This window comes from Hoplias malabaricus, chromosome 13 (genome assembly GCF_029633855.1).
Source record: "Hoplias malabaricus isolate fHopMal1 chromosome 13, fHopMal1.hap1, whole genome shotgun sequence".
Lineage (NCBI taxonomy): Eukaryota > Metazoa > Chordata > Actinopteri > Characiformes > Erythrinidae > Hoplias > Hoplias malabaricus.
In genome coordinates, this window is record NC_089812.1 from 20,994,722 (window position 1) to 21,022,354 (window position 27,633).

General features: G+C 41.3%; 1 protein-coding gene across 2 annotated transcripts in view; it reads left to right on the plus strand.

Moving 5' to 3' along the window:
• The first annotated feature begins 3,762 nt into the window (after positions 1 to 3,762).
• smg1 (SMG1 nonsense mediated mRNA decay associated PI3K related kinase) overlaps positions 3,763 to 27,633 on the plus strand; it is a 47,727-nt gene continuing 23,856 nt past the window's right edge. The window contains exons 1-26 of one of the 2 annotated variants that reach the window (XM_066641714.1): positions 3,763 to 3,952; positions 7,825 to 7,982; positions 9,754 to 9,906; positions 11,044 to 11,180; positions 12,229 to 12,287; positions 12,524 to 12,737; positions 13,314 to 13,439; positions 13,534 to 13,606; positions 13,691 to 13,788; positions 15,730 to 15,903; positions 18,462 to 18,683; positions 19,101 to 19,202; positions 19,298 to 19,567; positions 20,353 to 20,483; positions 20,622 to 20,783; positions 21,103 to 21,221; positions 21,394 to 21,481; positions 22,074 to 22,175; positions 22,729 to 22,872; positions 23,272 to 23,471; positions 23,565 to 23,761; positions 25,341 to 25,502; positions 26,399 to 26,553; positions 26,752 to 26,897; positions 27,040 to 27,241; positions 27,399 to 27,508. In XM_066641714.1, the coding sequence (XP_066497811.1) occupies positions 3,876 to 3,952; positions 7,825 to 7,982; positions 9,754 to 9,906; positions 11,044 to 11,180; positions 12,229 to 12,287; positions 12,524 to 12,737; positions 13,314 to 13,439; positions 13,534 to 13,606; positions 13,691 to 13,788; positions 15,730 to 15,903; positions 18,462 to 18,683; positions 19,101 to 19,202; positions 19,298 to 19,567; positions 20,353 to 20,483; positions 20,622 to 20,783; positions 21,103 to 21,221; positions 21,394 to 21,481; positions 22,074 to 22,175; positions 22,729 to 22,872; positions 23,272 to 23,471; positions 23,565 to 23,761; positions 25,341 to 25,502; positions 26,399 to 26,553; positions 26,752 to 26,897; positions 27,040 to 27,241; positions 27,399 to 27,508 (3,781 nt within the window). In that variant the 5' untranslated portion in view covers positions 3,763 to 3,875. The remainder of the gene's footprint in view (positions 3,953 to 7,824; positions 7,983 to 9,753; positions 9,907 to 11,043; positions 11,181 to 12,228; positions 12,288 to 12,523; positions 12,738 to 13,313; positions 13,440 to 13,533; positions 13,607 to 13,690; positions 13,789 to 15,729; positions 15,904 to 18,461; positions 18,684 to 19,100; positions 19,203 to 19,297; positions 19,568 to 20,352; positions 20,484 to 20,621; positions 20,784 to 21,102; positions 21,222 to 21,393; positions 21,482 to 22,073; positions 22,176 to 22,728; positions 22,873 to 23,271; positions 23,472 to 23,564; positions 23,762 to 25,340; positions 25,503 to 26,398; positions 26,554 to 26,751; positions 26,898 to 27,039; positions 27,242 to 27,398; positions 27,509 to 27,633) is intronic. The other variant, XM_066641717.1, reaches the window with a different exon arrangement.

Sequence of the window (27,633 nt, forward strand, 5' to 3'; positions counted from 1 at the left end):
GCACATGGTCAGCCAGCGCAGGCATTTGGCAGCTGATGTGACAGATCTGGGCAGTCAGCATTCTCCTCCGGCATGCTGAATGGCATAAGTTCAGAATGAAGCATGTGCAGCCCTCGCCCTCCCACTTCTCCTATACATCCTCGGGGGTGTCCAAGATCTGAGAGACAGAAAACTCGGACATGTGAGCTTCTAAAAATAACCAAAGGCTGTTATTGATTTTGAGTCAACTCAAATAAACGCAAGAAAAAGTACGTCACTCGTTCCACTCGTGCCCACCCTGCAATGTTTGATGCCTTTAGAGTCAAACTGTTGACCGACACTTTTGTAGACCAATTACTTTAAGATAATAATGCATCCTGGGGGCAGATGTGGCCAAATGCCAAAGAGGGTGTGAGACCAGAACACAACAGGCAGGAAAGTTAAGTGAAGGAACAACGCTGTTTTTTGCGCAACGTCTACAGCGGATGTGCCTTGAGGCTGGTGGCTCCCTTTTGTTCCAGGTGTGTGTATCTCTCTCTGTGTGTGTGTGTATGTTTGTGTGTTCACTCCCTGTATTAATCCACTGTGCTTAGTGCAGGGATGATCGACAGCTGTGTGTTTCCTGTTGGCTCATTATAATAATCTCATTAGCATATTTTAGTATCCTGGAACATGATTAGCTAAAGCTCATTTGAAGGGAAGATGTTTGTGTCTGGTAGGTTAGATTCTCTCCCTCCCTCTCTCTCTCTCTCTCTCTCTCTGCTTGTGACAGAGGTATATGGAGTATTTTTAGACAACGGAGAGACTCCAAACTCTGAAAAACACGAACCAAGATGAGGATGTTGTTCTATTCCTGCTCCATAAGGGAGTACCTCTGACTTATTTTTGCTGTTTCTGATCACTTAAGGTGGAACAATCTCAGGAGACTGCTAACTGCATTAGCGACAGTGCTACAAAACTAAACAACTCGAGCTACACATGAGTTTCTGTGGGAATTCAAACAGTGAATAAACACTTACAGACAATTTACACAATTCACACATGTACAAACAACAGTCATTATTCTCTTCAAACACACCTTTCCACCATAAAAGATGCTTAGACAGGTTGTAAACAACCAGAGAGAACTGCACTTAGCCACAATTGTACACATTCCCTTTAAGATCCCAATAATTAATTCAGGAGTTGACTGTTTAAACAGAAACACATTTCTAACTGCAGGGCCTGGACATGAGGCAGCTACAGTACTGACCTCTTTATGCAGCAGACCTGAAAGGTTGCTTGTACTTTATCTGAGGAGGGAACAGGGTGTGTTCCTGCCTTGCACCCAGTGATTCTGGGTAGGCTCCGGACCCACCGCCGCCCTGAACTGGGTAAGGGTTACAGACAATGGATGAAGATACTGTACTGTATTTCTACATTTATTTCTCTATTTAATTATCTTTAATTCCTAATTTTGACTTACATGTCACTACACAGAACAAGCAAATTTCACTTTGGGGATTAATAACGTTAATCTAATTTTCTGTTTCTATTAGATGCTGTGCTCAATAAATGCATAAATGATGTTCACTTGTTCATTCGTTCATTCATTTATTCATTCAACTTCATTTATTCATGTAACTGTGTAAATAGAAGGTGTTATTTTCATATTAGCCTAGGTTAAAAAACGAGGTAGGTTTCATGTCAAAATCTTGAACCACTACATTATGTATATATATATATATATATATATATATATATATATATATATATATATATATATATAAAATCCTCGGTGTTGAATATCTTCTCAATGCCTTTGCCTTTTTATTAGTCACGGCAATTAATTGGCAAACTGTGTGAGTGACTGAAACCACTATGAAACTGAACTCCTCAGTTCCATATTCTCAGAGGAAAAGCAAATAATAATAATAATAATAATAATAATAATTATGTAATACATTTATTTCGAGCACCTTTCTATACACCCACTCTACAAAGAAAAATACAATAAAGAGTAAAGTTTATAACATAAAACATATAAAGCATATCTAAAAATTTTATATATTTTACATTATTAAAAGAAAAAATATTTTAAAAAAGGAGGAGGAGTCACAGCAAGGTGTGGGTCACAGAAGAGGAGGTGAAGTCACGCAGAGGAGGAGGAGTCAAAGCAGATGGGGATGAGGAGTCACAACAGAGGAAGTGGACAGCTCTCAGCTCAGTTTTCTGTTGCAGATTTTTAACTCAATGCTGACATCTTGTGGCGGTGTGTAATTATCTGAGCTCTTAGTGGGTGTGGTGACTGTGGTTTTTCAGATTAAAATCATTTTTCATTTGTTCGTTCATACTTTTATTCATTCATTCGTTCATTTGTTCATTCGTTCAACTTTTTAACCACTTCATCCTGTTCACGGTTATGAGAGATCCAGAGCCATAACACACACTGGACACAGCATAGTCAGTCTCAGGCTATCACACACTCACCCATTCGCACCTGTGGACAGTTTCACACAGTCACTCACACACTCACCCAGTCACTCACACACTCAAACCTGTGGACAGTGTCACACACTCACCCAGTCACTCACACACTCAAACCTGTGGACAGTGTCACACACTCACCCAGTCACTCACACACTCACACCTGTGGACCGTTTCACACACTCACCCACACCTGTGGACCGTTCCACACGCTCACCCAGTCACTCACACACTCACACCTGTGGACCGTTTCACACGCTCACCCAATCACTCACATCTGTGGACAGTTTCACACACTCACCCAGTCACTCACACACTCAAACCTGTGGACAGTGTCACACACTCACCCAGTCACTCACACACTCACACCTGTGGACCGTTTCACACACTCACCCACACCTGTGGACCGTTCCACACGCTCACCCAGTCACTCACACACTCACACCTGTGGACCGTTTCACACTCTCACCCAATCACTCACATCTGTGGACAGTTTCACACACTCACCCAGTCACTCACACACTCAAACCTGTGGACAGTGTCACACACTCACCCAATCACTCACACACTCACACCTGTGGACCGTTTCACACACTCACCCACACCTGTGGACCGTTCCACACGCTCACCCAGTCACTCACACACTCACACCTGTGGACCGTTTCACACACTCACCCAGTCACTCACACACTCACACCTGTGGACAGTGTCACACACTCACCCAGTCACTCACACACTCACACCTGTGGACCGTTTCACACACTCACCCAGTCACTCACACACTCACACCTGTGGACCGTTTCACACACTCACCCAGTCACCCACACACTCACACCTGTGGACCGTTTCACACGCTCACCCAGTCACTCACACCTGTGGACAATAAAGCACATTACTACCTCTTTTCATTGCCATAATCATTGTGACCGCCACAACATAATTGTTGCTGATTCTGATCATGTAGACACAACAAACAAAGAAACAAACAAACATACCAATAGAAATGTTTTAATATGGCTTGGAATATTATCTCGATAATAATTTGCATTAGAACAAATGTTTTATAAATATTTTACCTTTTCTACCTACTTCTACCTATTTCTTCAATTTGTGAGATTATTGTTTTTTCGACAGCAATGATATACATTTTAATGTATATTACATCAGCATTTACATGAGAATCTTAAAAATCAATTACAATACCGAACCTATTAATTGAACAGTCGACAGTTCTCGTGTCAGCCTGTGGGAGCCGCTGTTTCCCCGCATTTTAAACCGTCCACGGCAGAAACGGAGCGCCGCCGCTTTTTTCGGATTTTCAAACAACAGTGATTATTTTCTGCTCATGAATGTAGGACAAACCCTGTACATTCACTGCGTTCGTGGCTCTTTCCCGTGGCGAAGCGGGTCATGCTGTCCCGGCGAAGGTAATGAGCCGCAAAGCCCACGGGTCTCGGCTTAGCAGCGCCCATAAACTGCAGCGGAACTGGAATGATTGGCATCCCAGGTTAGTAGCATCTCCATGGGTATCCGTCCCTGCGAGAGCCCGTGGATTGTAGCAGGCCGCTTTATGAAGACTCTTGGTGTTTTTCCTCCACGTGTGGACGAAAAGGTCTTATCAGAGGGGTTTTAGAATAAAAAAGACATATACTACGTTTGTGCAATTTAAATAATTTAATATCACGGCCTTTTCCTTTCAAAACTAACCAGAAACTCCGCTGTGTGAGAGAAGCGCCAGCTGCATTTTGTTGCTGGTCAAACGTTCACTGTTATCAAACGCGATATTGTCGAAAGTTTAATCCTTCGTTGTTTTTGCCTAACGGTAATGTTTATTTGTTTTAAAACATACCAGCTCGGAAATTCCAATCCAAAAAGCCCACAAGTGCTAATTCACATTCCATTTGCTCTGTTCCACCTTAAATGGCGCATTGCAACTGTTTCGCCATTTAAGGTGGAACGGAACCATTCGAAAAGGGAGCGAACTTTACCCTCATGCTTTCGCAGCTAGCAGTATTTTCTAACTGTAGGAATGATTTGAAATAAAGTAAATAAAACCTAAATTATTTTATCTCAGACCTAGTGCTTTTATATGCTTGTTTTTCCAGAAATTGTTTTTAAAAATTCCACTATTGGAACACGAGGCCTCGAAATATTAACGCAAGGTATTGATTGGCAAGTTTACTCCATTATAAGGATGTATATATGTTTAATTATCATTCTTATTATTGCTATCACATACTACAGTAAAGTCTCCTGAATGTGTATACCCCCTGACAACGTAGTGGCATTTCTAAATTCTCTAAACTGCAAGTTTCTGTATAGTTATTCTAAGATACAACTGTTATAGCAGTAACACCCTTAAGGATTTTTTTGAATGTTCTTATGCTTAAGTGTAGCTGAACAATTAATATTTTGCATTTTAAACACAGACAATATTTCATTGATCTTAGTGATGAATAGCACTGCCTTGTGAAGGATCTTTCAACTGCTAAATGTGAGTCACACAATTACTACCATCTAACATAGTAACTTATGAATTTAAGTCATAAATGTAGAAGAAAGGATCTAAATATAGATCACCTATTTCTGACTTGCTGTTATTGTTCTTGTTGATGTGGGATATTTAAGTCGAAGTCAGAAATTTAAATTAATACCACCTCCACCACAGGGCCCATTTGAGAACTTTTCAGTCTGAACGCGTTAAATCCTTTGTGACCTATTCATAAAAAATACACATTTAGAAATTACTTATTGCCAAGTAAAAATCCCTCAAAGTCTTAAAATTGGCTCAGACATAATGCTACACCTTTGCCTTTATTCAGTTCATGAGGTGAATGTTAATTATTTCGCCTTCGCCTCTATCTCTGCAAAGCCCTGCTCTGCAATTTGATGGGATTGGTTCAGCCACAACGTTGACTGCTTGTTTCACTGTTTATACATGTTCTAGTATACAAACAACACGCGCATAAACTAACAGTGTTATATAAAATGTTTTTACTTGGGGGGGGGGGTGTATAAGTAGTCATCTGTATGGACACACTCTATCCAAAAGTGTCCATACAACACTTTCTAATGAGTATGTCCAGCTAATTTTAGGTGCACTCATTACTGATACTACTAGATCTCATTACTATGTACAGGGAAAATACATTGCAGTTAAATGTATGATACAGATGCAGCAGATGGAGATTAAATTAAAAATAGAGCATTATTACTTTAACACTTGGCATCTGTAGACCTGGAGTCTTCTGACTGAGGCTGTTCAAACCAAGGTCATATTAGAAGACATTTTCCAGTGGCACCCCATTAGGAGTTTTACTTTGGGATATGGCTCGACTTTCACGATCAGATTATTACAAATGACAGCTTTATGTATCTCATTTATTTGGGTGTGTCCCCACTTTAGGAGCCACAGGGTTAGCTGAACATTCAGAAGTTGTGCAATCATGATACTGCAAATGAACTACCAACTCAGTCATTTTCATTGGTCATTTTAATGTTTCCACACAGTCCCCTCCACATATAATACACCAGTGTCGGCTCAAATGAGTCTCGATCATTGGCTGATGTGCCTCCTGCAGGACAAACGTGATGTTGTTCAGCGGACACCAGACTTTACAAAACAATCTGATTTGATTTGAAAGCAGCATACTTTTTACATAGGTTAATAATGCCATTTCAATTGTTCCTAATTTTGTAAAATGGAATCATGGTATAAAGATGGTGTGTAGTGAATTAAATCAGTTCAGTTTCTATCATAAAAGCTACTCTTACATAAAAGCTCAGCTTTATTTAAATTGCTCTTTGCTTAAATGTGTGGTTACATGATTGTAATCAAAAGACACTTTTTATAAAATTCAGATGTTTCTTCACCATGTGCTGCTATCCAGTCTGTTTATGCGCTTCAAACCAGTCTATTGTGTTTACAAAGCCCCAGTGTCTGTAAATGAATGAAAAAACAATCTGGCTCGGTCCGGTATGCTAGTTTTTCCTCTCTCTCTGCTCATGCATCTAGAGTTGAAAAGCACAAACTGAGATAAGGATATTGCTCTACTCTTGCTCCATAGGAGGGTAATATTGACTTATTTTTGCTGTTTCAGATCACTTAAGGTGGAAATGTCTCCAAACTCGGGTGACGGTTTACTACTTTAGCGACAGTGTTACAAAACTAAACAACTCGAGTTACACATGAGTTTCTGTGGGAATACAAACAGTAAAAAAATATCAGCCACATACAAACAAAATTGCTTTTTCCCCTCAAACACACAGTTCCATCTTAAAAGATGGAGAGCTTAGTGCTGGATTTCCCCACAATTGTAGAGTTTCCCTTTTAAAGTAATGTTTTGACTATACCATGGAAATGAGGGGTAGGTGTACCTATTAGACTAATAAAAATGTATTTTATTTTAAAGTAAGTGATTAAGCGTGTTGAGTTTTGACCTCTTTATAGCCACGAATTTCAAAGAACCTTACAGTACCCCTTTTAAATATTTTATGATTTGCCAAATAAACAAATGTAAATCTAGTCAGTCAACTGAGATTTGTTTGATGTCTCAATTTTATTCCCTTATTTTATAACTGGGGCTAAAAAAACTAATTAGTCCCTCAAATATTTTTTCTTAAATACACCCTCAGAAGGTTTGCAGAGAGTTGTTGCTGTGGTTTATAACCCTTTATGGTGGGCTAAGAGCTATCAAACATATAACCTATATAACAGAATACTATGGTCGATCATTTGACTGTGTCCCTAATTTTGATCTGAATGTGGTTTATTTGAGGAGTTGGTGTGTTCTCCCTGTGTCCGCGTGGGTTTCCTCTGGGTGCTCCGGTTTCCTTCCACAGTCCAAAAAAACACACGTTGGTAGGTGGATTGGGGACTCAAAAGTGTCCGTAGGTGTGAGTGAATGTGTGTGTGTCTGTGTTGCCCGGTGAAGGACTGGCGCCCCCTCCAGGGTGTATTCCCGCCTTGCGCCCAATGATTCCAGGTAGGCTCTGGACCCACCGCGACCCTGAGCTGGATAAGTGCTAACAGATAATGAATGAATGTGGGTTTTTTGAGGAATTTTGAAAGTACATTTTCAGGTGACTAAAGACCTCAATGGCTGCTAGTTTTATTAGCCTCATACCTCCCATTTAAACAAAGAAGCCAATTTTGGACAGTACATGTGTTGGCTGATCGACCACATCTGGGTAGAAGGAAAACGGTAACTTAGATATTTCACTGAAACATTTCTTTAACATTTTCACTAAACATGACGCATGGAGTGCTAAGCACTCTGACACAGCATAGTCAAAAAATGAGTAGGGTTTTTAAAATGACCTTCCACATGTACCTGTACAAGTGAGGCCCCGCTCGATGACTGGTTGCGTGTGTTTCAGAGGTGACAGTGTGTCAGCCAGCCAGGAAGGTGTGAAGTGCAGTGTCTTGAGAGACCTCGGTTCAGCAGCTCTTTACGACACTCCTCCGTCTGACCAGCCTGGCTCCCCACCTCTGCACAATGACGCCTTCTCTACCCCCATCGCACTGGAAGAAGGAGGTGGGTTCTGGATGAGGGTGGCCATAAGTCACTACTTTTACTCTTGGTGTTGCTGCAATGTTGCTTCTGTGAAATGTATTATTGAGAAGGGCTTTTATAAAAATAAATTAATTAATTACCTTTATTTTCTTTAGACTTATGTAGATAAACTTCTTAAACGTTTTGGTTCATTCCTATATACTTCCTGTATACTTGTGGTAACTTATGGGCTGATAGGGATGCACAGGCTGATATAAACAATAAATAACACCTTGATTTTGCAGATACTGATATATTACAGATAATTTTATCTTTTTGTGTCTAAAGCAAATTCATACTGTGTTAAAGCAAAACGCAGTGGGTCTGTCCTTAAACCTAGTGAGCTGGCTAACTAGAGAGCTCACAGTGAGCGTGCACCCGACACGGAGAGACACCTCATTATGCTGTCTACTAAGATATCTTAATTTGGTTGAATTTTAATGCGGCATCGAACCTTTCCTCATCCGCGAAGGCAATCCGATGATGCAACGCAAGAACAACTCCCATTTCTTCTCCCAGAGCAAAAATAATTAAAATCCCAATAAAAACAGGAAGATTAGGATCCACCGCGCTGAAACGCAAAAAAAAAAAACACCAGTTGCTTGCAGTGGGTGGGAACAACCCGTAACGCAATCGCTCACTAACTACAGCGTCTACGGAATCCGCACCTATCTATGGAGCTCACTAGGTTTTGGGACAAACTTATTATTTTTATACTATGTTATAATGGTATAGTGTAATAATAGTATGATTTGTTTTTGTATTTCTGACTCTTGGAGTTCACTGATGGCTGATGTACAGTCTTGTGCTGTAAATGTGCTCCAGTATTAAATATGGCATATTTTTTCAAATGTTGCTGGGAGCTTGTTTCTCTGGTGGCCCGGAGCGTTGAACAACAGGGTAAAAGGAGGCAAAGTATGCAGAGCAACAGCTTGATTAGTTTGTAATAGTCAAACTGCTGGTCAGTGGGGTTGAGAGAATGGTCAGTGAGTGTAGAAACAAGGAGGTGGTGGTCATGTCACGGCTGATTGGTGTAAGCTACACGTCTTATTTGCTGTGCACTGTGACTTTTTAAAATGTGAGATGCGATATCAGATGCTTATTTCATATGATATATATCTGCAATACTCAGTCTCAGACTTGATTTAAAAACTAGTCTGGGAAACTAAATCTTATAAAGGCTCTTGTAGGTATCATGTAGCCTTATAAACACACAAGACTAAATGATTATGCATCTTTGTTTCATTTCAAACAAAAAACCTGAACTGAAGAACACCATTTGAACACTTAGAAGTGTATTTGAACATCCACACCCATGTCTTGTTCTCGATTGATCAGTTTACATGTAATTTGTCTCCAGAGAAGAAAGTGTATTCATTGCAGAATTTCCCAACCCTGAGGCAGTTTATTTGGCATTATCTCAGTTCTCCGTTGCTTGATGGAGTTGGAAATTGATATACTGTTAAAATGTTGTCCTACTCAGGTGGCGATATGTTAATAAACTTGGGTCTTGTGTATTTTGCTCCATTTTGGTGGTTGTAAGCAGGAGTTTCAGGCAAAGCTATTATAATTACATGGCTTTGTGCCTCCATCAGAGGTTCCTGGTAGGAAATGAAACTGAAAATAACCTGGTCAGGTTTTTTTTTTAACTGTTTGTTTGGAAAGCACCTTGTTTTCTTGCAAGTCATTCATGTGTGTGATGTATGCAAGAAACCACGGAGCAGGTTTGTAGTCTCCTCCCATTTTATTGCAGGTGTGTATGACACTGATGGAGGCCTCAGTGAAAATACTTTTGGTTGGAAGTCGTTGGGGCAAGAGTTGAGAATCAATGATGTGACCACTGATTTAACCAGTTTTCAGCATGGAAACCGTGCTTTAGCTGCAAAGGACATGAGGAAATCACAGGGTGAGTGTGCACACTGACTCCACAGTCATATTCCTCTGTTTCTCTTTAAGATTCAGTGATTTTTGCAAAGACATGGAACATCTTTTCTGGAAAATCAGAAGTTTATTTTAATACAAATGTAGATTAAATCTCTTCTCCTCGGGCAGCCCTAGCCATGGTGCCCGGGGAGCAGTTGGGGGCACTTCAGTCATGACCTTCCGGCTCTGGGGAGCGAACCAGCAACCTTCCCATTACACGCACATTTCCCTACACACCAGGCCAGGGCTGCCCCAGTATGAATGCTCTGGAATTAAAACTTGTGTGCCAATTAGCCATAGTTTTGGCTTTCCTGTTTAGTAAATGAGTTTTATTCCCAGTCTATTTATTAAGGGGCTGTGAATACTAAAAAAAAAACAACCAAACAAACAAAAAAAACCCACATTTTTCATTGCATTAGGTCATTTAATTATTTTACATTTTTTTGTATGTATGCGTAAGTCTGAATGCATAGGAAAAAAATTACCGTTCTGATTTTGTGCTGTGTCTTATATAAAGTGCAGATGCTTCAGGATTGCCCCTCCCACTCATCTGAGCCTCCCCTGTTACAGTGCTGGACCCACATTTATGTGGCAGTGCAAAAACTAGGTTAAATGGAGCAAAACTGATGCGAGTGCAGAGTAAAAAGCGCATACCATTTATAAACAGGAAAATGAAGAGAACCAAGCAGAAGTGGCTAAAATTCAGATCTGCGTCTTGGTCATGGGCGCTGAACTGAACTGTCACTCATCTTTTAAAGGAACATGTGAGATTTTTACCAAAGCTTGCCACAGATATTATATAAAGACCCTAGACCTGTGTTAATTTGTGGAAAAGGGGTAGAATTGTCCCCTTTTGAAGTTGTTACAGATCTGTCTGCTGTTTAAAATAAGCAAATTTTAAACAGTAGGGTATTGCTAAGAAGCACTAAAACTATCAAAGATTATTAATAGTAGTAGTAGTAAATAATTTTCATCTCTATGCATGTTATAGTTTCTATTTATTGCTTCATTAAGAGCCCTAAATCCATGGTCGAAAGGTGTCAGTCATGCTGCAAAGTAATAGCTCATATCTCCTTATAAATTTAGTAATAGTTTGTTCCTTTTCTGCCACTTCTCTCAGACCGACCGCAGGCTCATTCTGATGAGTCTCGGCTTGCGAATCTTCTGCGGAGAGTCTCGCGGGAGGATGACCGGGACCGCAGGCTGGCCACCATGAAACAAATGAGGGAACTCATTGTGCACTCTGAAAATAAGGTGGTAAGTTCTGGGACCCAGTTCAGTAACACTCTGCTGTATGTGCAGTTACTGATGGATGTCTTTTGGACTGTTCTGGAAGCTTGCATGTTCTCTGATTTATGAGGTTTTGTAGTGAAATTCATTGTAGAGAAACTCCCTGTGGTAACAGGACATGGGTCCCTATGTCTACAACACAGATTCAGCCTTTTATTTACTATCCACTACCACTAGTGAACAACATATGTTTTCTTAACTTTTATATGAATTATAACATTAATATTATAGTACTTATGGAGTAGCTAGATGACTTTGTGTGGGGCAGAGATGCATGAAACGGACAAAACTGAGAAGATGATGGTGATGATTGTACTGAAAGCTACAGTAAAGCAATGGTCTTTGGCCTCCAGCAGCAAATCCATAAACACTGTAATAACTTTCTTTAGGGGACTTTTTATAGGTGTATCTAAAATTGTGTAGAGCAGCTCATTTCACATCAGGCACCTCTGAATGACTTTATGCGTCTTAAGGATTGAATTAAACCATTGGTTGCCAACCAGTCGATCTCCAGGACTGTGCAAGAAGATTTCGATATCTCATGCTGCCTCAGTTATGGTGTTTATTTTACTATAGCTGCGTAAATCAGTATCCGTAGTGGTTTGCGACCAATAGTGCTGCGGCTCTGCTGTCTCTGTCTAAATAAAACTTTAAAAATCATATTGTTGTCCAATCAAACATTTGAAATTGTCTGAGCATGAGCAGAGATGCTATAGGATAGGTATCAATAGGTAATGAAGCCTGTCAGGACACCTGTGTAGCACTTGCAGCCACTACCAGCCTTAGACACTGAGTACCACCACAGCCCACACTCAGCTGTAATTAATTTTATGTTGTTGGAGGCAATGGGGACATAAAAAGCTTTGTTATTTTAAATATCCTAAGCATGGCATTTAAGCCACTTTTTTTCAGATTTCAAAAGTGATCTTGTATTTAAAAAAAGGTTGGTGACAACTGAATGAAACAAATAAAAATGTAGAGAAGGTATCAGTGTTTTGATTGTGTTCTGTTGCAGGTCCTGGTGAAACAGTTGGATAACATTTTGAGTACTCTGAATGACATTTTGAATGAAAGGTAAGAACATGGATCTGGTTTATTTTTAGCAGTATAAACCGTTATCCTATCTCCCCATGTATTGGGTATTTTTAGCTCCCCATTGTTTTAAAGACCATCTGTCTCCCAGCTGCTTTCCGTGCATGCTGTTAGTGAGCAGATGAAAACTAACCTGCAGGTGAATGGAGTTGCTTATTTATTTATTTATTTATTTTTGTATACACAATTTTTGTCTTTGTGTGTGTGTTTTTTTACAGCAGTAAGCTCCTGCAGGAGCTGAGACAGGAAGCTGCCTGCTGCCTGGGCCTGCTCTGTGCAGCCCTCAGTTACGAGTCTGAGAGGATCTTCAAGTGGATGTTTGTCAAGTTCAGTTCTTGCACCAAGGATGAGGCGAAGCTGCTCTATCTAGTGGCAGTGTACAAGGCTCTGGAGACAGCAGGAGAGAAAAAGGCCTTCTCTCCTGTAATGCAGGTATTCCCTCTAGAACCTGTTGAAGAAGTTATAGAAGCTATATCATTTTATCTGTCAAAAGTATTTGAGAGTGACTTATTCACTTCAATGGCAAATCTGTTTTGAAGTGAAATTACTAAAAGTGACATGCATTGTGTGTATCCATTTGTATTGCTCTGCACCCACTGAATGAACCAGTTCATTCTTCTTAGTGCAGGCCTCAAAACTGGCATCAGCCATGTCAGGTCTAGTATAGAATCTCTAATACCTCCAGGCCACTTGGTGTCAGTATGATGACTGTTTCACTACATGAACAAGAATCGTTGAAGAAAATCACTGCCTTTTTTAGCCTTTTTCATACAGGGTTGCACGTTGTAGATGCAAAAGGAGGTGTTTGATATTGTAATTAGTACATAGATCATTAATTATGAGCCATAAATATAAATGCAAGGGCAGAGTTTGGGCATTCCTGGTTTGTAGATTTTCCTTTTACATTGTTCCAGTCAGTGTCCCCATCATTTGGAGATCCATATGTACAAAGTGTTAAAATCAGATAAAACTGCACTGATTATTTATCATGTGTTTGTTTATTTACAGTTGGTGATGAGCAGTCTTCAGTCTATTCTGGAGAACCTGGACACACCAGAGCTGCTGTGTCAGAGTGTGAAGTGCATTCTGCTGGTGGCTCGCTGCTACCCACACATCTTCAGCACCAACTTCAGAGTAAGATTAGACATCCTGGAGCCCTCTCATACTTTAGTGTCCCTTCAGTCATTAAAGGTGAAGTCCTAATTGAATATTTCCCTTTTCTCTTCAGGACACAGTGGATATCCTTGTGGGTTGGCATATAGATCACACTCAGAAGCAGTCTCTCACTCTGCAGGTGTCTGGTAAGGGTTTAATGTGCAATAGAAAGAGAGAGAAGCTTGAGCTTTGATTTGTTCATCAGAGAACTGAGGATAAACTGTTTACAGGGTGGTTGCAGAGTCTGGAGCAGTTTTGGGTAGCAGATTTGGCCTTTTCTACAACGTTGTTGGGTCAGTTTCTGGAAGACATGGAAGCATATGCTGAGGTGAGTAGGGGACAGTAAGGGTTGCCAGTGTGACTAATATTGTTATGATAAATGACATTACGTTATGCTTTTTCTAGCATGTCATGACTATAGACTCAAAAAACACTTTTATATGTACCTTACATACGTATTAATTATCCTCTATATTTTAGAGAGACACTAGTAAATATGCTGAGGTCATTGGAACAAGCAGCTGATTCGAATTTCTTAGTAGGAAAAAAATATGTTGAATCAGGGAGGGGCTGTATCGACATTTCATACAATTTCAAAATATTAACACAGTATATGGTTACGTTCAAACCAGTTGGACCGACAGTGCACACAGACGCGTGTTGACAATAAAAACACACCACAGGTTTAGCACACACCACAGCAGATGATTTTCTAGCGAAACTGAGGCTCAAATCACACACATTTAGAGATAAAGCCTTATAGTCGAGTGAAGGCTCTTAGTGTGTTGTCTGTTTTCAGCTTCATTCCTCTCTCTTTTTAACCCAAACACTGAGGTGGGCGACTGGGCTTGTGTTTTTACCTCCCAACCGTTTTCAGAGTGTGACATCAGCAGTCACTGAGCTCCCACAGTGCCTCCTCCCTGTAGCTCTCTTAAATACACCTGAATGAACCCTGGCCTTGTGATTCACATAGTCAGGCATGGGACAGAAAATCACACGCCATAATATTGGAAATGCTGCCCTCATTTTTCTATACAGTATTACCAGAGGCGATTGCTCTAAGACTGCAAGGGAAGCTCAGCTTCCCCTACAATGTCAAAAAATAAGTGATCAAATATATACTGTTGCATGTACATGTCATTGAATAAATATGCACTACAATGCACTCATCTTTTGTTCAGAATCAGCTTCTTATCACTGGTAAATACGTGGCTTTCCTCTCAATCATTCCCGCAGTGCTTTAAACAGTGTCCACGTTGTTCAATAGCGAAGCAGCGAAGGGCAGCGAAACGAGACGAGTCATTGGATAAATGCTGGGCTTTGTCCCGCTCATCGGACGCTCAGCGTCTCTGGGGGTCTATGGGGCAGGGGGCCGGCCTCGGCTGCCCCGGATGCTCAGCTTCTGCATGATGATTGGATGATCTGTCTGAGGCTGAATCCCTTTTTGATTGACAGCGAAATGAGCGAATCAGCAATCCTTTGGTGTAAAGATCCGTGGGAGCATTACATTTTCATTCTGTTCTGAGTTGAACCGGAGACTTTCTTAAACCTCTTAGCGGCATTTTCTTTGTTAAAAACGACTAGCTACAAATCGAGCTTCTATTTCTGGTGGGTTTTTTGTAGCTGCTTGTGTTTGGAGAATGACTTCTATCACTCTTTTTGACTTCTATTGCAATTTCTGTCCAGCGGGTGCTGCTGAGCCCCTCCACCGTCACAAAGCACTCACTGACGGACACACTTCACATGAGCCAAGGCCGTTTAAGCACTCTAGCTCTGCTGGCCATTGAGAGTACACTAGTAAAGTCCCTGAAAAAGACGCGTTGTTGGTACGACAGGGTCACAGATCATTTTCTTGAAAAGGAACGGAGGGTAGAATTTACGTATAAATAAACCGACACATTTTATGATGTAGGCTGAAATTGAGCTTCCCCACCTTGAAAGACCAGCATCCACCACTGAGTATTACCGTGTGAACCATCTCAATGTCACATTGGTGTTTACCTGTTCTTTTTTTTTTACAAGCTTCTGAAAAAAAATATTTAATTCAAGTTGTGTATAGCGAAAATGAGTATTCTTTTATTTTTCTAATGTTCACTGTTGCAAAATAACATTTTGTCACTGTTTGGGTGAAATCGCACTCATTTTCCAAAATGATTTCATTTTTAGAAGGAGTTAGAATGTGTTTTTATATTTTAAAGTTTTTGCATTTATTTTATTGAAATGTTTCTGATGTTTGGTTCCTGTTCTGGATCCACTCATGTTTTTTCAGGATTTGAGTCACGTGGAGTCTGGAGAGGCAGTGGATGAGGACATACCCCCACCCACAGTGTCTCTCCCCAAACTGGCGGCTCTGCTGCGTGTCTTCAGCACAGTGGTGCGCAGCATCGGAGAAAGATTTAACCCCATCCGTGGACCCCCCATCACTGAGGCATATGTCACTGATGTGAGTGTTCGAGAAACACAACTCCAAAGATCATGTGCACACAACAGAGGAGTGTGGATGTTATGTTTATCATCCAGTTGTCAGTAGCCCTGTGGAAATCTCTGAAAAGGAATTCAGTTTCTCAGTGAGCATTGTCAGTGCAGACCACAAGACACCCACATTTATCACACATCTGAGAGTGGTTGCTTGCTCTTTTGTTCATTTTGGTTATTTATTTGCATCCAGCGCTGTCTGCTTCAGAGATACAGTAAACTAAATGTAGCCTTAAAAGCGACTATGACTGTAGGCAAGGATCAGATGTAATGTACAAATCTGATTCAGGGTCTTGTAATGTCAGAACTAGGACTATGCGATATCGTATCACTCGCAATAATATCATCATTTTTAAAACAATTAAAAAAAATCAGTATAGTCATAGTGATACTCTGACTTGTTTACGTAAAGACATCATGCAGTTACCTGTAGCATGCTCTTTACATGAAGCATTTAGACACAGTGAAGTACAGTAGAGTGTGTCTCTGAGGCGGAGGAATTTGCTCCAAAAGGGGCATGGCTTCAGTCATGTGGACTGGGTGTAGTTACATAATATCAGACGTACAACAAACCACGTTTATGTTAGAAATGAAAGAATCCTTTTAATATTATTACATACAGCGCCCTTCGTAATTATTGGCACCCCTGGTTAAGTGTTGGTTAAGTGTTATTTGGCTTCAAATTTTTTTTCTTTTAAATAATGTAGGACAACAATACAAAAAAGTAGAAAAATCTAAGCTTTAATTCAAATGTCTTTATTTGGTGGGGAACTCTTCACAAGATGGGAGAATACAGAAAGAGGAATCTTTGACCATTCCTCTTTGCACAACCTCTTTAAATCGTCCGGGGTCTTCTCCTGTGCTCTCCCCTCTTCAGCTCCCCCCACAGGTTTTCTATTGGGTTGAGGTCTGGGGACTGAGATGGCCATGAGAGGAGTTTGATTTTTGTGCCTTGTGAACCATTTTTGAGTAGATCTGGCCACATGTTTAGGGTCATTATCTTGCTGAAAGACCCAGTGACAACCCATCTTCAGCTTTTGGGCAGATGCCACCAGATTCTGATTCAAAATGTCCTGATATTTCAAAGAGTTCATGATCCCATGTATCCTTACAAGGTTCCCAGGTCCTTTGGAGGAGAAACAGGCCCACAGCATCAATGATCCTCCCTCATACTTGGGCATGAGGTGTTTTTTGGTGTTAGGCCAGACCCACTTAAGAGTGTTTGTTGCCAAAAATCTCTATCTTGTTCTCTGACCAAAAGCATACGATCCCAGTTAAAATCCCAGTACCGCTGGCAAACTCCACCAATTTACGCTTATGAGTATAACTCAGAAAAGGCTTTCTCCGTGCATGCCTCCCAAAGAGCTTGCTGGCATGTAGATAGCACCTGATGGTTGTTTGGGAGACCTCGTAACCACAAGATACTATCATTTGATTCAATTCTCTTACAGTGAGCTTTGGAGAACATTTTACTTCTCTTACCATCCTTCTAACTGTGCTTGGTGGCAAGATACCCTTGTGTCCTCTTCTGGGCTTGTTGTCACAGTTCCAGGTGTTTTTAACATTTTGATGATTGCTCTGACTCTGACGTCTGCAGGCCTGTGGCTATTTTCTTGTAACCATTGCCTGATTTATGAAGGTCAACGCACATCCGCCTTTCTTGAATATTGTGTTCTCTTGTCTTTCTCATGTTCAAGAGTGAGTAAAAGAAATGGGCCTCTGTGTAGCGCCATATTTGTACCCCAGGGACACAGGAAATGTTGAATTACTAATTAAAGGTTCTTAGATGCTATGATCCACTTTATACACAACAGTAGAAATGACTTAAATGGCTCAAATACATTTATTTCCAAGAAATTAAGGGTGCCAATAATTTATGTAGGCTGTATATTTAATTTATTATAATTAATATTAGGAGCGGCACGGTGGTTTCGAACCCCACTCCAGGTGACTGTCTGTGAGGAGTGTGGTGTGTTCTCCCCGTGTATGCGTGGGTTTCCTCCTGGTGCTCCGGTTTCCTCCTACGCTCCAAAAACACACGTTGGTAGGTGAATTGGCGACTAAGAAAAAACTATCCGTAGGGTTGGGTGTCTGTGTTTGTGTGTGTTGTCCTGTGAAGGACTGGCACCCCCTCCAGGGTGTGTTCCTGCCTTGTGCCCAGTGATTCTGGGTAGGCTCCGGACCCACCGCTGCCCTGAGCTAGGTGAGGGTTACAGACAATGAATGAATAATTAATATTAATGTAACATTGATTTTTGTTGAAAAAGTTTGTTCTTGAAATTAATAAAAGTATTTTTCAGTTATCGTATATTAAACCCTGAAATATTGTGATATTATTTTAAGGCCGTATCACCCACCCCCTAGTCAGTAAGAAACACATCTGATTGGCCCTATTGTATGAGCAAAGCCAGTATTTATCAGTGAAGTAGGCAAAATCTTGTCCGGTTGCTCTCCTCGTCTTTGTGTCTGCAGTTTCAGTATCTCCTTCTGAAATCTAGTTTGCCGTGTGTGCTCCTTTCTCAACAGGTTTTGAACCGTGTGCTGACCTGCATCACCACGGCTAAGCAGGTGTTCTTCTCAGAGGTGGTGCTGACTGCAGGGAACGAGTGTGTGTGTGTTCTGCTGACAAGCATGGACTCCAGCAGTCAGCTGACTGGGGCGGTCATCTCCTATGGCCTGGACCAGCTGGAGAGCTGCCAGTCCTGTGGCCCAGACTACAGCATGGGTGTCCTCCACTTGCTCACACTGGTGAGGCCCAGCCTTCTGAGACACTTCACACAAACATGCTGTCCTCACTGGTTATGAAAAGGCTAGCAGTGACCTGTTGGTGTAATTATATTATATTGGTTACGCTCCATTTTTCAAGCATTGGTCAACTATATTTTAACATCCATCAACTCTCATCAAAATAAATGAGCTGACGTGTATTTATTTCCTCTCCTTTACCCCCCGCCTTTTCTTTCTTTCTATTTTTACCTCTTTTTCTTTCTCTCTTCCATCTTTTTCTCATTTTTTTCTTTCTCTCTTCATCCCTTTTTTCTTGTTTGTCTTGCTCATTTTTTCTTTTTTCTTTTGTTTTTATTTTTTTTTCTTCTTTCTTTTTTTCTTTTTCCTTTTTTTTTTTTAATGTTCTTATTCTCCTTTTTCTTTTTTTCTTTTTTTCAGATTGTCGACCAGATAAACACTAAGCTACCTGCGACATTTGTGGAAAAGCTGCTGGCCCCAAACTCCCAACTTTTGGAGCTTCGTTTCCACAGAGAGAGAGAGGTACAATGTGAATCCGTGGTATCTGCAGCAGTAAAACTACATTAGTCAAAAATACATATTTTCAGGTTTAGGCTTATCCTGAGTGACTTTTGCAGGTGATTGCTGCAGCTCATGGCGTGTATCAGGCTGTTTTGAGCCTGAAGAACATCCCTATCCTAGAGGCAGCTTATAAGCTGGTGCTTGGGGAGATGGGCTGTGCTCTGAACAGCCTTCTGGGGCCACTGGGTCTGCCTCCAACCTGCCCTGACATCCAGCATCCAGCCTTTAGCCAGCTCCAGCTCAGCCCTGAGAGAGCAGAGTTCATCCTCATCTTCAACCTCAGCACACTCACCACCATCGGCAACACCAAGAACTCCCTCATTGGCGTAAGAGCACTGTTTTAACCCAGCGTCTGGACAGAAATATATCCTCATAGTTTTTCTACATAGTCATTCAGTGTTCAGTGTCCTCCTTTAGTTTTGCACTGAAGATAAAATCTTGTGGAATAAAAAGGAAGCTTAGAAGTGGACAATAATGACAATATTTTGACAATAATGTTTATTTTTATAGACAACAGGATGTGAGATGTGAGCAGTGTGTGATTTGGGTGAAGGTTAAACTGCTAAACATGTAGGTTTAAGCTTCTGTACATTTATCTACAGTAGCCTTGTAGCATCCATTCCAAATGTAAAGACATCATTTCAGAAATAAAACATGTCTAGTGCCTCTTTCACAATTTTTAGAGAAACTCCGGAGTGTCTGGTCCAGAGGTGTCCTGGAGTGGTCATTCACACACAAAGCTCACAGCAGGAGATTTTCTGTATGAGGCGCTCTCTCACAGAGGGAGATGACACTTGTGTTTTATGCGTGGGGGTGGAGCCTGTGCAGTGCGTGTAGGAGAATCCTCGGAATATTTCTCTCTCTGTTCTCACATGCGTTGACTCACCCGGAGTTTTTACCAGGGCGCGATGAGGATAAAGTCCGGGTAATGTCTGAGACGAATGTTACGGGTGGTCACGTTCTTTCACGCACACTCAGCTAACCCGGGTAAACTCCAGAACATGTCTGGATTACTGTGCATGTGTAAAGGGACTGTTTTTAGAGACCATTTTGAATGTATGGGAAGTTTGGATAAATAATCACCAGTAATGATTTCCTGCTTGTGTTTCAGATGTGGGCTCTGTCTCCTACTGTGTTTGCTCTGCTCAGTCAGAACCTGCTGGTGGTTCACAATGAGCTGGCTGTGCACCACCCTGCAGTTCAGTACGCAGTGTTATACACACTCTACTCTCACTGCACCAGGTAAACCCTCACACACACACTACATTGCTTGAGCTTCATTTTCAGCTTCTTCAGGATGTTTGCTAAATCCCTTAAATGCATCCAGCTGCCAGATTTTAAGGTGTGGTCTGTTTATTCGTGCATTCTGTCTCTCTGCAGACATGATCACTTCATCTCCAGCAGTCTTAGTTCCTCATCGCCCTCGCTCTTTGATGGTGCCGTCATCAGCACTGTTACCACAGCAACCAAGAAGCATTTCAGCACACTCCTGAATCTGCTGGGAATGCTGCTTAGCAAAGAACACTTGAACTCTGAGACCAGGTAATCGTCCGTCTCTGTCTCTTAGTCCCCTGTCTGGCTTTGTGTCCGTTTGTTTGTCTCTGTAAGTGTCATGTCTCACTTCTCCCTCTCTTATGCCTCACTTCACTCTCACTCTCTTCCTCCCTGTCCTTTTTTCTGTGTGTCTGGTTCGCTGTCTCGTTCTTGTTTCGCTTTGTCACTCAGATATATATTCTGTAAAACTATTGAGACTTGGTTTATTTGATTACAGTTCAATTTTTTAAAGAAAAGAGCAGTGGTTCCCGTTCGTCACTTAAGATTTCCTTGGTCTTGGTCATGTCAAATTAATGTATATCTGCAGGAGGTTGTTGCTCACCTGGTCTCTGGAGGTCGCTCTGATGATGAAGAAATCTGAGACATATACTCCACTTTTCTCTTTGCCCTCCTTTCACAAATTTTGTAAGGGACTTCTGGCTAATGGTGAGTGTAAAATCTGAACGCATAGGTCTTATGTGTTTTAATGTGTTCACTGCTTTCCAGATGCAACTGTAGTAGTGTGGATGATTGTATTTGAGGGATTACATTGTGTTGTAAAGACCTGGTGGTTTATATAGTTCCTCCATCTCTTTCTCTTACTCTTTTTTTGGTAAAGCTTTGAATGAAGACCCCACTGTTTGCCTGCAGACGTGCAGCAGTTTGCAGGTGCTGTCATTCTCTCTGCCGACAGAGCTTCTGCAAAGGTCAGCACATGCATTTTCACCAAACTGTCCCCCACCCTAGTTGTGAGAGTGCTGTATGATACCAGTTACAATGTTTCTGATTAGTTTGAACAGATAAAAAAAGGTGGCACATTTACAATTGCCATATAGACAAAACCCACTCGCCTCTTTGTAATGAAAAACGTATCTGATCTGTGTCCTTTAAAGGCACACACATATATTTATTTATTTTTATTTTATTTATTTTTTTAAATATGTAATACTTTACTATTTATAGATGTTTCTTCATCATTCACTATGCATCAAACCGCTTCGTAATGTGTTTACGAAGCCCCAGTCTCTGTAAATGGGAAAAAAAAAAATTGGTATGATTATATCCCTCTCTCAACTCCAAACATTGAAAAGCACAAACTGGGAAGAGGATATTTCTCTGTTCCTGCTCCATAGGTGGTTAATATTAACTTATTGATGTTTCAGATCATTTAAGGTGGAAATGTGTATGTACATACATACTTTTATCTTGAAATGTTCAGATTTGAGTTCCACGTTGGGTTTAACAACATATTTACACACACACCCTGGTGTGGGTGGGTGTGTGTGTGTGTGTGTGCAGGTGTGTAGATGTGTGCCGTGTGCAACTGGTACACTCTGCCGTAAGAGTGAGACAGGCCTTTGGGAAACTACTGAGGTCTGTCCCTCTGCATGTCACATTGAGGTGAGTCCTTCACTCAAACAAAGTGATTCTTAAAGGAGCACTTTTACTGTTATCACCCAGTCTTTATCCTTACACATGTCGTCTGCAGTTATTGTTTAAAGCTACTAGTGAAAGACATGGGCAGTTTCTGGGGAGGTTCTTTAAACCATGGCTGCCCAAATTGTGGTTAACCAAAGACACTAAAACAGCCGAGATTACCAGAGTTTATAGACGATGGTACACTTTCAATAGGTTTACCTGTGCAAGAGAATGAACACTGGATCTGGGTGTGTGTTAGAGACTTGTGCTTGTTTTATTCCCCTGATGTAAATGCAAATTGCATTTATTTAATTTCCCTTGTAATTAAACTTAAGGATTAATATTCATTATAATTACTTTTTAATTTATTATTATATATATATAATATTTTTATTTTTTTTTTTTTATTTTTTTTTTTATTATTATTTTTTTTTTTTAAAGACTTGCTTTAAACCCATGTTAAATGAACCCAGTGCCTTTCACTTGTGGTGATACCCAAAGGAGCTGATTCTTATTGGGGTTTTTGTGTTCTCAGCTGTAACCGCAGTCCCTCAGAAATTCATGAGATTTCTCTCGCCGTCCGCCGACATATGAGCAAAGCACCCAGCAACACCTTCCACCCACAGGATTTCTCTGACCTTATCAGCTTCATCTTATATGGAACGGTCCACCGTGGGGGGTGAGTAGGAGGATGTCTGCTGGGGAGAACACAGCTTTCGTTTCAGTTCTCCTTGAGCAATAAAAACAAGTAATGGTGCCGCTTGGCTCAGTGACCTGTTGCTCCATGTATCTGTTGGAGCGAAGTTGATGACTATTGTCAAATTAAAATTAAGTTTACTAATATGTACGAGCAGCACATGTCTAGCCCGTGTTAAACTAAGGAGCTTGGTAGGCAGCTCTGTACTTGGAAGTGTCAACTTTTAGAGATTTTTTTAATTTGTTCTGATCTTTGCTCCTAGAAGCGAACTGTTGATTTCTGCCAGCTTCACTGTGTATAAGTAACAGCTCATCCTAGATCAGTGCTCTTACAGAAGAAGGTATCTCCAAATGTGTGTGTGTGTGGTTTTTTTTTTTTTAGGAAGGAGCCGTGGTTGGAGAGGCTGTACCACAGCTGCCAGCGGCTGGAGAAGCGCGAGTGTGGCGTGGTGCCTCGTTCTCTGCTGAAGACTGAGGCGGTGCTGTGGCAGTGGGCCGTGTGGGAAGCAGCTCAGTTCACGGTTCTCTCGAAACTGCGCACACCTCTGGGAAGAGCTCAGGACACTTTCCAAACCATCGAAGGTCAGATCCGTGCTGCCCAGTGGTGATTTAGTTTTTGTAAGGGTAGACGTTACGTTTTTTAGGTAAATTTATTTACCTTTTCCTTGACTGCAGGCATGATCCGCAGCCTGGCTGCCCACAGTCTTAACAGTGAGCAGGAGCTGAGTCAGTGGAGTGGAGGAGAGAGTGATGAAGGACACCACACTAACCAGCTCCGTTTAGCTCTGCTGCTTCAGTTTCTAGAGAATCTGGAGAAACTCATGTACAATGCTTATGAAGGCTGTGCCAACGCCCTCACTGCTCCACCAAAGGTAAGACCTCAGCCTCCGTTCACCTTGTTGCTTTAACAATGCCTAATGCAGAATTAAGCTTTTACTCAGTAATTTAATACAGTCTAAATGACTAAACATTTGCATTCTACCACTGTGACTCTGTACCTAGGAAGCTCTCTACAATAGGCAGCATTCGTCAGCATTTAGATCTTGTGTTTGATTATACAGGGTGGGCCATTTATATGGATACACCTTAATAAAATGGGAATGGTTGGTGATATTAACTTCCTGTTTGTGGCACATCAGTATATGGGAGGGGTGAAAAACATTTCAAGATGGGTGGTAGCCATTTTGAAGTCTGCAATTTTGGATCCTATTGGGAATTTCACAAGAAAAACAATGGTGTGCTTGGTTTTAACATAACATTATTCATTCATGGGTTATTTGCAAGTTTTTGACCACTTTATAAAATGTGTTCAAAGTGCTGCCCATTGTGTTGGATTGTCAATGCAACCCTCTTCTCCCACTCTTAACACACAGATAGCTTCCAGTATCAGTGTACTTCAAAATGGCCACCATGGTCACCACCCATCTTAAAGTTTTCCCCCTCCCATATACAAATGTGCCACAAACAGGAAGTTAATATCACCAACCATTCCCATTTTATTAGGGTGTATCCATATAAATGGCCCACCCTGTATATGGAGGACATATTGTACCCGTTCCAACAGTGGAACACAGGTCTAGGGTCTTTATGAAGTGGCTGTGACCCACAAGGACCAAGCCCCACTGCAGCGTTCTCCCCCTGTTTAAACAGCCATATTCAGGACGCCCGCTTTCAGCACCTGTTCCTTTTAAATGATAATGAGGCGCTCACTGTTCACCCCGACCCTGAGCGCACAGCAGTGAGGAGCAAAAGCTCTGGTTTTCAGCTGTTTTCGCTCTGTTCTCTTTCTTCTTCGTGCTCTTATTTTTTTTGGCACTCATTATCTGTTTGGTTGCGTTTAATCTTTTCCTTGCGCTCTCACTTAAACATGGGTGCAGTGATGTGATTGGATAGACTCAGAGGAGGGGGTGGGGCAATTTTAATGTCTCAGGACTTGATGCAAAAAGCACAGCAGAATCAGAACTGCTCGTTTTATCACATGTTTTCTGGCTTGGGCAGCACACAGAAAACCTACTGTTTTATTTTACATATTGTTAGTTGGGAGTTCCAGATCCCCAAATATGCTATTGCAGTGATTTTTCTTATGACCTCTTTCAGCTAGATCAAGGGTATTTGTAGATTATCATGTGATGTATCAGCAAGTGAAATAAATGGCTAACTTGTGCTTGGTTGTGTGAATTTTCCTGTTGAACCATTGTTATATGAGCAGTGTCATCAGGAAGTGGGAATTATAAAGTAACTGAACTTCCTTGTGTCTCTGTAATGAACTACTGTAATATCATTTATAAAGGTTGATTTTTGGTTCAGATTCTGCAGGCAGCATTTGTAGGGAACAAGCCAGCTCACTAAGTAGTGAGACACCCTACTTGTGCTTCGGTTTCACCTTAGACTCAAGCTGTAAATGAGTGCAAGCAAATGTGAGTGATGCCTCCTGTCCATCTTCTCCTTCAGGGCATTAGGACATTTTTCTACACCAACCGTCAGACCTGTCAAGATTGGCTGACCAGGATCAGAATGGCTCTGATGAGGGTGGGTCTCCTGTCAGGTCAGCCAGCAGTCACCATCCGCCATGGCTTCGATCTGCTCACGGAGATCAAAAACAGCAGCGCACAGGTGAGGTCTCCCTTTAACATCTTTACACCTGTCTGACCTTCAGTCTAAATGTGTGTCATTTTAGGTGCAAACACATCATGGGACTGGCTTCTCTCTCTAGGGGCTGAATCTCAAGCATCTTCCTCTACACTGTGTAGTAGTATTGCTTCTCGTTGAGTAATTTATCCTGGAGACGTCCGAATTTTACCTTTTTGTTTTCCTTTTATCTGCATTTTTTGCCCTGATGTCCACACCACTCCCGCTGTGAATGTGAAGGAGAGGACTTTGTGTTCCTGTACTACTTCAATTCAAATTAAACAATGCACGTCTGACTACTGACCAATCACAGTCAGCAGTCTGCGTCTCAGACACATAGTTACATTTCTGGAGAGATGCGCATGAAGCTGTGGTGTAGGGCTTGTGTCGACGTGTTGCCTACAGCGTAGATTTGGTATAGAAATATAAATCGGGCTTTACTCTCTCTTTACATAGGCCTAGATGATGTAGCCAAAATTTATGTCATGGTATATTTCTACGTTTCAGTTGATACAATACAATTCTGATATTGATATAAACAGCATAAAAGTCACAGAAAAACTGTCAACAAACATGAAACATGACTTAGCCATCAAACATTAACCTCATGGCTTTGTCAGTATTAACTTTTTTAAACTTTAAAATTCTCTCTCTCCCTCCCCTGAGTGTTTACATATCTCCACTCTGTGAGGGAGCAGTAGAATAGTGCGAACAGTAAACTATCCTGATGTATCTTTGAGGACTAACACTAACCACTAAAAATGGGCAACCCTTTTGTAGTTTTTATTTAAATGTTTCGTTTCATTTTTTTTTTTTAGATCCCTTTCACATTTTATCTCCATTATTGAAGCTGTTTTTAAGAGTTATTCTTGCTGATGTAGGGTCCTGAGATGGAGGTTCCCATCACCATGCTGGTGGAGGCTCTGTGTGAGTTGCGCTGTCCTGAGGCTATCCAGGGTCTGGCAGCCTGGAACCAGGCCAACATGGGCAAGAGCCTGGCGTGGGTGAGCTCCGTTGCCCTGCAGGCGGAGGGGAAGTAAGTTCATGAGCAAGACTGCATTGTGTAGAGCCACTTTATCTGTGTATAGTCTGTGTATTGTGCTGCAGAGTTCATTGTTTAAACATGCAGTTAATTGAAGTGGAGTTCGGTTTGGAAGTGAAGTGCCCCACAAACCGTTTTAGATAACGCAGTGTAAAGTAATGTTTTTCTAACACAGTGATTTGTGTGCGTCAGGTTTGAGAAGGCTGCTCTGGAGTATCAGGAGCAGCTCTGTGCTGTTACAGGGATGGACTGCTCCATCAAAGGCTTTGACAGATCTTTACTGACACTGACCAACTCAACCACAGGCAACAGCTCCAGCCCAAAGCACACGGGCAGTGGTGAGGAAACCCTCACAGAGGACTTCAGTTTTACTTTAGCTTTCTTTTTTTTTTTTTTTTTTTTAACTTTTACTCTTTTTTTATTTTATTTATTTATTTATTCTCCCTTTCTTGCTCTTGCCATCTCTCGCTCTCTCTGTAGTGGATGGAAGGAAGACTGTGTTGCTGAAGTCCAGTGAGTGTTCTCCTGAGGTGCTGAACTTCTTGGCCAACAAGGTGTGTGAATGCTATGTGGCGCTGAGTGACTGGGCCTCAGTGCAGGAGTGGCAGGCCAGCATGCTCTCACTCAAAAAGAACAGCAGCTTCACCACAGTCAACCTCAAGACTGATTTCAACTACATAAAGTGAGCGACAAGATACAGCCTAATGACCTCAAAATTAATTTGTGTGATGTTTGAGATGTTCTTCCTTAATTGCATGACCAGATACATTCATATTGAATGGATTTAACCGTTCTCTAACAGCCCTTTGTATCCTCCTCTTTGTGTGTGTGTGTTTCAGAGCACTGAGCAGGTTCCAGGATGGGGATTTTCCGGAATGTCGTGCACAGTTGGAACTGCTACCTGGAGAAGATTATGGACTCCTTAACTCCTCCACAAAGGATAAGCTAGGTAATAGCTTGCATCTCGTTTCTGGTCATGGTGAACAGCGAGCGGCTCATCATTTAAAGGAACAGGCGCTGAAATCGTTACAGAATTTCCAAACAGGGGCAGTTTAGACAGGGGGAGTACACTGC